The sequence below is a fragment of the Caenorhabditis elegans genome, chromosome IV (assembly GCF_000002985.6).
Source record: "Caenorhabditis elegans chromosome IV".
In the NCBI taxonomy this organism is placed as follows: Eukaryota; Metazoa; Nematoda; class Chromadorea; order Rhabditida; family Rhabditidae; genus Caenorhabditis; species Caenorhabditis elegans.
The window spans coordinates 6,134,393-6,143,009 of NC_003282.8; the positions used below are offsets into that span (position 1 = coordinate 6,134,393).

Below are 8,617 nucleotides of genomic sequence, written 5' to 3' on the forward strand. Positions count from 1 at the left end.
CTAATAGTTCATATTTCGCCGAAAATTAATATTTCGCAGAAAATATAAACTTTTTGAAAAATTGGCAAAATCTCTAACGGAACGTTTAATATTCAGATTTTATGGATTACTATTACAAAAAAGTTTTCAATAAAAAAAACCACCGACTGACGCTATTCAACGTTCAGGGCAGGATTTTTGTGTGCCCTCATGATGTAGCCTTCTTGAATATTCAAATTCTCAAATTAATTCCGAATTTCCCGAGCTTTAACGAAACCCTCACTTTTTTCCAACTTTCAACAACTCATAGAATTTTTTCCATTTCTTCAAGTCTACACATCATCTTTTTTTTGTATCACCGCTAAACAAACAGTTCTCATCTCATTCTCTGTGTTGCACATTAATACAGTCTCTGAATCCTAATCCCTATCCATTTACGGTGCCATGTTTGTCACTTGACAAGGTGAAGAGGGTCCGATTGACCCAACCGCTTATTACGTAATTATTATATTGTATCAGTAGAACCGCCGTCTACTTTTTGATACTTCTTTGATACTATGAAAGAGTTTTAGGCAGCATAACTAAAAGAAGTATTGATTTTAATGTTTGCATGATTTAACAATTCAATGAAATAGTCAAAATTTACTTGAATAAAATGATGGGAAATTTCAAAGAGGATTATTACAAAAAATTCTGTTTCACAGATATTATATGAAAATTGCAAAATAATGTTTTGAAAATTGGTAATTTTTTTAATTACGAATTTTATTGGTTAAAATTCAAAAACTTTAACACATTTTCAAACCTAAGTATTTCTGGTGATACTTGTTAAATGTTTAAAAATTCGAACTTTATAATTACAAAATTAAATGAAAAGTGGATTTTAACCTTAAAAGATAATTTTTTACAGTTTCATGAATTATGTAATACTTTGATCCTTTTTTCATTTTTGTTTACACTAACAGCAGGCCAAAATAGCAAAATGGCATTTCATTAAACTTTTTGAACAAATCTAAAATTTTACGGCGTTACATAACTTCAAGAAATTCTGTTTCGCAGATTTTATATAAAGATTTCCAAAAAGTTAGATTCTATTGACCACCATTGCTTACTATTAGCAAACTTTTTTCAAATTTTTTATTTTGAGAATTTGTTTAATGATTCGAAAGTTATTAATTATTACAATAAATTAAGATTTAAAACTATTTTTTGCTGTTTCGTAATTTTCAATACTTTTATATTAATACTGTTTCGTTGACTAACACCTATTCATGAATTCTGATTAAAAATATATCCCACACAAAACCAAAAGAGCAAGAACCATGTTAACCTCATCCATCTCCTCCTCCAACAGTTGTCTTTTTTTTGCGAAATACCGCGCGGCATCCGCCACCAGCCGCGCTTTGATTGGCTCCGCAACGGCTCGCGGAGCATGTGTCACTCTGAAGGAAATGATCCTTCTCTGTCTTCTCTTTAGTTACCATCCCTTTACATACCACCGGTTGTAATCTATATCTCGCGTGCGCAGAGAGAGAGACAATGTGTGTGTGCTTGCAAGTGACCACTTGATGGTCCAGCGGCTTCTTCTTTTTGTGCTTTGGACCACATTAACAGGTGGAAAAAAATGGAGGTGAATGGGAGATGCAAGACTGTTGATGGAATAATCTTTGAAAAATCATGGAAAATCACACAATTATTTGAAACATTGAATTTTTGAAAATCATGATTTTTTTTAGTTTTAGTATTGTGAGATGAATGATTTACTAATTTTTTTTAATTGTGAATAGTGAATCATATAACTTAAAAACAATTTTCTTAATCAGTGGTTTTCAAAAGCAGTAGTTGTATATGATCAATTAGAAAAAGCAAAAATCTACTGAAATTTAAACAGTTAATTTGTAAGCAACAAAAATGAAAATGGTTTCTCCAAAATAAGTCTCTAAACAACTCAAAGTAAGGTAAAATTGTCTAAAACGCTTTAGAATATTTGAAACATGTGTAGTCAATCCGATTTGACAGTTTGGTCGGCCTAAAAATCGCAAAATTTGAAAAATAAAATTAATTAATTTTTTTTTGTTTTCATTAAATGAAAAAAAAACATATATCTGCAAAACACGACTGAATAAAAACTTAATTATGAAACATTTGATATTTTTCGAAAAAAAAATGACAATTTTCGAGGAAATTTTCACAAAGACGTCAATTGATGTCTCTAGGTAGAGTGGAATTATGATACCTAGGTGCAAAGTAATTTATGAACTACGTGAAACAGTGATTATTCAAAACGTACAAATTCAGATATAAGACGAAAAACATTATTTGAAACAGTGAATTTTTTGAAACAAATTAATCAGGTTTTAAATAAAGAAATTGCCAAATTTTTAATTTGTGAATAACGTAAGAGACCTTTAAAAAAGAAAACATAAAATATGAATATAGAGATTATATTATGAAAACTGGTTGCATGCTCATTTCCAGAGTACTTACAGTGACAGGGATTTTTTTAAATGTTGTTTTTTAATAAAGGCGCAAACAGCTCAGTAATGCAACCGAAGTTTACACACTTTTATGATCACAAATTTTTGCAGAAAAAATTAATATTAATAAAAATATAAGAAAAGTTCTCATTCAAAGTTTGAGAAAGTTTATAATATTACAATATGAGATTGAGAGTCTTTTGAGAATAATTTTTACGTTTTCAAGAAATATTTTATACTTTCAATGAAAATACTGTTTTGTTGCTTCTTTAACAACAGAAAAAGTTTTTGAGCAAGGTTAGTTGGTTGGAATATAGAAAACTGTTTCTCACGTACATTCAAAAAGTGTTGGAATCGAATTCAAATTTCATGGAGGACATTAAATTTTTCGTTGGAACAGTAAATAATTTTTGGTTTTGAAAATTTTGCAATATTTTCTAGACATCAAACATACTTGTAAAAACTGAAACATTTGTTTTAAAAACCATAATCTCTAAAAATAAGTGCATCCGCTTGGAACACCTGACGTTATCTCTTTGCTCGATTTAATCTCTAATCAAGTAACGGAACAACAGAACACCCAAATGTCTCAGAAATGAGAAAAAGATGAAAGGGAAGCATGAATAAAAATCAGAAAAACTTCTTCTTCCTCTTCCACTAGAGAAATCCACCAGCTGATGTCGGTTGAATTCAAAACACGGCGGCTTCTGATAAAAAGAAGATAGTGGTCATCTCCTGCGTTGTCCTCGTGAATAGGTCAACTTGATCGGTGGCTCCCCGAGCCGGTGCCAGGAGCATGAAGCCACCATGCGTAGGGTCTCTTTCCGTTGGACCAACTGTTTTTGCGATGAAACGCACACACAAAACTTGTTTTGCAGGAAAATTTTAAAAATGAAACGAGATCAAGCAGTTTTGAAATTGAAGTGCTCAAGTACTTGTCACATAGGCTCTTTGGAGTTTTTTCAGAGGGAGCATGTGGAGAAGGTCGCCTTCTAGGCACATAATGCTTATGCCTTCAAGACGCCCTACCTTGTGCCTACAGGCTGAAATAAGTTGTATAATAAATGTGTCATTCGTCTATCTGAAGCCTACACTGTAAAAAAATTGAGATCAAACGCTGAGGCAAATAGGTAGGCGTGTAGACACGCCCGAAAGCCTATCTAAAATAAAAATGCAGATTTCACATGTAATTTAAAAATGTATCTTTAAATCCCCAAAAATGATTTTAAAATCTGAAAGTATTAAAAATTGTAAGAAAACACTTTAATTAATTTTTTAAATGTTAATGCGAAAAACCAACAAATATGCGGGCCAATCGTGAAAAGTTCAGAAAAACGGTTTGTAATTTCATGGCACGTTTGTTAACTTTAATTTTCAATTAAAAACAATTTCAAATTTGATTATATATTTAAATTTTAATGCGAATAAAATTAAGAAAAAACTCACCAAAGTTTAAAAAAAAAATCTCCGCCTATAAATATCTTTGATCAATCGTACAGGTTCACAACGTTTTCCTGTGTTTTAACACTGTTTATGTTCAATTATAAATGGAAATAAACTAATTATTTTCAAATCAACATCACGTGTCTTGCTGTAACACAAGTATACATAGTGAAACAGTAATTTTTGAACCAACATTTTTTTTCAAAATTTTACTGTTTCAGAAATGAAGTTTCTGATTAAGAATGTGCAAACACTTCAATCGACCTGTTGTTCAATCGACATTGTTTAATCGACCTGTTAGTTTTAACATTAATTTGAACAAATTTTCACCCACATCTTCAGCTTTTTTATTTACCAATTGGATTAGTGATGGTAGATGTACATATTGGGATAAATACTGTTGTATTGTATGATTGGAGAGGATTTGAGAGTGTGTGTCGGTATCTTGTTTCATGCATGGACTCTTTTGGCAAACATACAACATGATGGGACAATGTGCTAATTGTCCCCTGGGATACGGAGGAACTTTTGATTTTGGAAATTTTTTTACTGTTTCAAAGCGGTAATAATTGACTTTTTGGTTGTTGCAAAACAATACTGTTACCCAACGTTTTTAAAAACTTATTCTTATCATGCAAGTTTCTTAGTCGAATTAAGAAACTTTTCTATTTCGTTCCTAGAATATATCGTCATAAAGTAGCTTCTTTCTTACTTGTGCCACCTCTCACCTACCAATGTTTGACCAAACTTTTCCATACTTCACAGTCAATGTGTTTTGTTTACCGTCACGCCATTCAAAAAAGAGAGACGTGGAAGCTGGCTGGTGGTTGACTGAGAGCTCAACAAAGAGCATGTAGACAGAAATGTGATATTTGAGAAGCTGAGCAAGAAGTCATTGACACAAAAGAACACCTACTTAAGAAGGTCGGTAAAAGGAGGGGGAGGAAGTGTAAGTTAACAAGGGGATCTAAAGTACCAAGTTGACTTTCAAAAATTAAAAGACAATATATGGGAAATACATTTTTTACAAAAGAAAAACACTACAATTTCTTAAATAATTGCGTGGAATTTAAATTTCAGTCGCTTACAGCTTCCAGTCAAATTTGTTCTGTTTCTCGACGCCTGGCCTGTATTTCTAGTTTTTCATTGTTACGACTGTTCAATATTTTAATATATTCCCATTTACGATATATCAAAATTATTCTCCTGGCTGTAATTCAATAACCGAGGGGCACGGTTCGGTATTGTTTTTAATCAACTATCTGGAAAAAAAGTTGGAAACTGTTTTTGCTGAAAATTTTGAAAAAAAATGTGTACTGTTTACTGTTTTAAACCTTTTTCATATTATCAAGATTATTTATATTTAATTTTTTTTTCATTGTATTTAGAATAAAGTAGCTTGACGAAACAGAAAAATAATGTTTAAGAATGTTTGTAAAAAACCGTTTTGAATACAATTTCGATAAATATCTTATCATGTACTCCGTATTAGAAACAACGTTAAAATATATTCTTGAAACTGAGTATTTCAGGAGTTTTTTAAAAATTAAAATTTATGTTTTTTAGTGGAAACAATACTTTCACAAATGCAAACTGTAATATCGTTTTCATAAGTTTTACTTCCAGATATTATATTTAAAACCATTATACACATAGCTTATCAGGTTTTTAAATTGCGTCTGTTTCAGGTTGAGATGCTCTTTTACAGTAAGGTTGTTCTTATTGACTGCCATCTTTCAACTTTTTAATAGTCATTCATTGAAATTTTTTCGAACATTTTTAGAAAAAAATAAGCGAGTCTTCCCAGAAATTTGTTTGATTTAAAAAAGACAGTTGGGAGTTTTTGTTGTTATCCAAATTGCCAATTGAAATTTTCATGAAAATATCATTCAGCTATTGTTTTTTTTCAAACGTCACTTTTCAAAACCTAGTTGTAAAACATAATATTCTTATAATATTTTGGCTTTTGTCCAATTTTATGTTAATCTGCTTTCTGTCATGTTCAATATGTTTATACCAGCCGTGGACCGCACCTACGGCGCGGCCCCCGACTTTTTTGAGAAAACACATTAGATATACGGTGTCTATCGCGGACCTCGATCGATGTCTGCTGCGCATTTAGCATAAGGTTTCCCAAAATTTCGTTGCTCTGATCAGAGATCAAACTACATAGGGACAGAAGGACACGCGCTTTATATATAGTGTTTATATATTCTCCTTTTTCTATATATTGGAATTATTCTTAAAAATGGCGTATATAAATTAAAATAAGTAAGTGAAAAAGCAACTGTTGAACATTTCGGGTTCCTTCCCGTGAAGTATTGTTTATTTTTCATCTTCAACTTTTAAACCCTAGTTGCAAAACAGACTCTTATTGTTTATTGAACATTAAGGATTGTGTGCAATTTTTATGAAATCTGTTTTTTTTGGTGAGAATCCTTGAATGCCAAAAACTCGATTACTATGTTTTCGAGTGATGGATCTTTTTGCGTTCACTTCTGGCCGATCTTCTCATACACTTTCATCCTGAACACATGACGGTGGGTATCAATCCATCCATAGTTTTCTGCTGCTGCGCGGGATGTACACGACGCCAGAAACTACTTGGTCCGTTCTCTGCGTCTCTCACTGCTCCACACTTTCTCGCCGATGGGTTACACTTCTGTTTATACCGGACATGAGTTTGGAGTAACGAGATAGTGTGTGATTTGAGGAGTACGCAAAGACATAAATGATATGTGAGAGCTACTTGCTGCATGTGGTGTGCGCGGATCAAACTCAACAGACACCCATAGGCACCCGATGAAGAATAAGAAGAATTACTTTACGGCGTGAGATGAAAAACAATCGAGACATTGGGAATAATGTCAAAAGGGGTTTCTGAACTTTTTTCCTGTTTGAAAGGAAACTTGGAATTTCAAAATGTTGAGCATAGTTCAGAATATGGGTTAAATGATTTAAGGTTTCAAAAGATTCACATCAAAAAACTTCTTTCCGAAAAACAGTCATATGCAGGAATCCGTTTCATGTTTCAATATAAGCTATTTATTATGTTGGTGAAAAAGTCTTTGCAAAATTTTGATTTTTTTTGGAAGTAGTATTTTTTCAAAGCGAACAAGATTCAATGGGTAATATATTTACCATTAATGCCTATGACTTCTTGCCAACACAACGGAAGTTGAACAGTACCCTCCGCCTAGAACTCCTGCGATTAGGAGGCAAAGAAGTCGTCCAACCCCGTTTCGACGACCTTTCGATCATGAAACTTCTGCCCGGCAAGGTGATTCTGGAGTGAGCGGAACAGATGGTAGTCAGTAGGAGCCAAGCCCAGCGAATACGATGGGTAAGACAAAATTTGGATTCCGACTGTCTGGAGCTTCTGGCGGGTCTTAAAAGTTGTATGCGGTCTTGTGTTGTCATGGAGCAGCAACAACTTTGGAGCAGTCATGGAGCAGCAACAACGATGTAATCGATGAGCATGGACCACCTTTTTCAATTAAATGCAGTATAGGCCAGCGTTGATTGTAGCACAGTCTGGAAGAAGCTCTCTGGAAATGACACCCTTACTGTCCCGCCCAATTGAGAGAAGCTCTTTTTTCCGTGAAGTTCTCATTTGAGGTCAGGTGTCGCGGTTTCCTCGACCGGGAACCACTCTTTTTTCCTGGTATGGCTAACATACAATACCCATTTATCATTTTCAGTAATGATATCTTTAACCCAGTCCGTTGTTCGTTTCCTAGTGAGCAGCGAAAGAGAGAGGTCACAAAGCAATTTTTCTGAGAATCGGACAATTTGTGAGGAACGAGTTGACCGAACTTTTCTATCTTTCCGGTTTTTTGGAGATGGTTGATGATGATTCTTTGGGGATGCTTGAGAGTCGCAGAAAGTTCGCGTGACGTTGCTCTTGAATCATCTTCCAGGGCTCTCGAAATATCCTCATCGATATCCAAACGAGAGCGATCTTATCTTGGTTTATCATCGAGATCGTAGTTCTTTTTCGTGAACTTTTCGAACCAAAACTTCATGGTATTGTAGGTGACAGAGTTCTTGCCTAACACTACACACATGTTACGACGAGCTTCGTTGCAATTGCAGCTTTGGGGGAACTCGTACAGAAAAACCCCTCGGAGGGCGTGACATTCGGCGAGCAAATTCTCGGTCATTTTGAACAGCACCCAAAAGTTTTTTCAAATATATTAAACATGCACATTACGTACTATGCAAATAAAAAAACAGAATTGGAAAAAAATAAATTAACGCTGAGCAATGAAGAAACAAACAAATTTTGCAAAGACTTTTTGACCAACCTAATAAATAATAAATGTATCCTCTCAATGGATTTCCAAACTAAAATATTTATCTGAAAAATCAGAGGTCGTTAAACCGCTAGGCCTACCATTCGTACAGTTTCACTATTCGTTTGAAGAATATATACGTTTCAACACAGTCTTATTACAAAATATTATTAGGGAAATTTAGTTCTCTGATATCACGTGACTTTCTGTAGAAACACATCTAGAGCATAAATATTTCTGAAAAAATTACTGTTTCAAAAGTAAAGCTTATAATTCAGAACACACAAATATTTTAATTCTATTGCCGAAATGGATTTAAAGGCATCAGGTGAGAAATATATTTATGTGGGGAATTGAATATTGAATATTGAGATTTATGATTGTAGAGGGTTCAGATGTTAAAATCAGGTGTAGAGAAATAAG

The 8,617-nt window shown here is 33.5% G+C and overlaps 25 non-coding genes and 1 pseudogene across 26 annotated transcripts; 15 read left to right on the forward strand and 11 right to left on the reverse strand.

Moving 5' to 3' along the window:
• Positions 1–436: 436 nt before the first annotated feature.
• 21ur-2924 lies at positions 437–457 on the reverse strand. The gene has a single exon (NR_055351.1).
• Positions 458–548: 91 nt separating this feature from the next.
• 21ur-5209 lies at positions 549–569 on the reverse strand. The gene has a single exon (NR_055352.1).
• Positions 570–719: 150 nt separating this feature from the next.
• On the forward strand, positions 720–740 carry 21ur-11984. The gene has a single exon (NR_055353.1).
• Positions 741–932: 192 nt separating this feature from the next.
• 21ur-759 lies at positions 933–953 on the forward strand. Its single transcript, NR_055354.1, has one exon.
• Positions 954–1,074: 121 nt separating this feature from the next.
• Positions 1,075–1,095, forward strand: 21ur-4552. The gene has a single exon (NR_055355.1).
• Positions 1,096–1,618: 523 nt separating this feature from the next.
• Positions 1,619–1,639, reverse strand: 21ur-11646. Its single transcript, NR_055356.1, has one exon.
• A 138-nt stretch (positions 1,640–1,777) lies between these two features.
• Positions 1,778–1,798, reverse strand: 21ur-10077. The gene has a single exon (NR_055357.1).
• A 386-nt stretch (positions 1,799–2,184) lies between these two features.
• 21ur-10729 lies at positions 2,185–2,205 on the reverse strand. Its single transcript, NR_055358.1, has one exon.
• On the reverse strand, positions 2,186–2,206 carry 21ur-7688. The gene has a single exon (NR_055359.1).
• A 512-nt stretch (positions 2,207–2,718) lies between these two features.
• On the forward strand, positions 2,719–2,739 carry 21ur-12244. The gene has a single exon (NR_055360.1).
• A 15-nt stretch (positions 2,740–2,754) lies between these two features.
• 21ur-14521 lies at positions 2,755–2,775 on the forward strand. The gene has a single exon (NR_055361.1).
• On the forward strand, positions 2,756–2,776 carry 21ur-8913. Its single transcript, NR_055362.1, has one exon.
• A 13-nt stretch (positions 2,777–2,789) lies between these two features.
• 21ur-7948 lies at positions 2,790–2,810 on the reverse strand. Its single transcript, NR_055363.1, has one exon.
• A 1,198-nt stretch (positions 2,811–4,008) lies between these two features.
• 21ur-10885 lies at positions 4,009–4,029 on the reverse strand. Its single transcript, NR_055364.1, has one exon.
• Positions 4,030–4,158: 129 nt separating this feature from the next.
• On the forward strand, positions 4,159–4,179 carry 21ur-6053. The gene has a single exon (NR_055365.1).
• A 315-nt stretch (positions 4,180–4,494) lies between these two features.
• On the forward strand, positions 4,495–4,515 carry 21ur-10778. The gene has a single exon (NR_055366.1).
• Positions 4,516–4,543: 28 nt separating this feature from the next.
• 21ur-13537 lies at positions 4,544–4,564 on the forward strand. The gene has a single exon (NR_055367.1).
• Positions 4,565–4,683: 119 nt separating this feature from the next.
• Positions 4,684–4,827, forward strand: M03D4.76. Its single transcript, NR_055368.1, has one exon. It is a non-coding gene; the product is annotated as an Unclassified non-coding RNA M03D4.76 (non-coding RNA).
• A 535-nt stretch (positions 4,828–5,362) lies between these two features.
• 21ur-10486 lies at positions 5,363–5,383 on the forward strand. Its single transcript, NR_055369.1, has one exon.
• Positions 5,384–6,199: 816 nt separating this feature from the next.
• 21ur-13565 lies at positions 6,200–6,220 on the reverse strand. Its single transcript, NR_055370.1, has one exon.
• A 271-nt stretch (positions 6,221–6,491) lies between these two features.
• Positions 6,492–6,672, forward strand: M03D4.77. The gene has a single exon (NR_055371.1). It is a non-coding gene; the product is annotated as an Unclassified non-coding RNA M03D4.77 (non-coding RNA).
• M03D4.74 lies at positions 6,492–6,672 on the reverse strand. Its single transcript, NR_055372.1, has one exon. It is a non-coding gene; the product is annotated as an Unclassified non-coding RNA M03D4.74 (non-coding RNA).
• Positions 6,673–7,030: 358 nt separating this feature from the next.
• M03D4.5 lies at positions 7,031–8,062 on the reverse strand (annotated as a pseudogene). The gene has a single exon. A coding segment is annotated over exon 1 (1,032 nt).
• M03D4.75 lies at positions 7,269–7,332 on the forward strand. Its single transcript, NR_055373.1, has one exon. It is a non-coding gene; the product is annotated as an Unclassified non-coding RNA M03D4.75 (non-coding RNA).
• Positions 8,063–8,378: 316 nt separating the features above from the next.
• On the forward strand, positions 8,379–8,399 carry 21ur-9792. Its single transcript, NR_055374.1, has one exon.
• Positions 8,400–8,490: 91 nt separating this feature from the next.
• Positions 8,491–8,511, forward strand: 21ur-12951. The gene has a single exon (NR_055375.1).
• Positions 8,512–8,617: the final 106 nt, after the last annotated feature.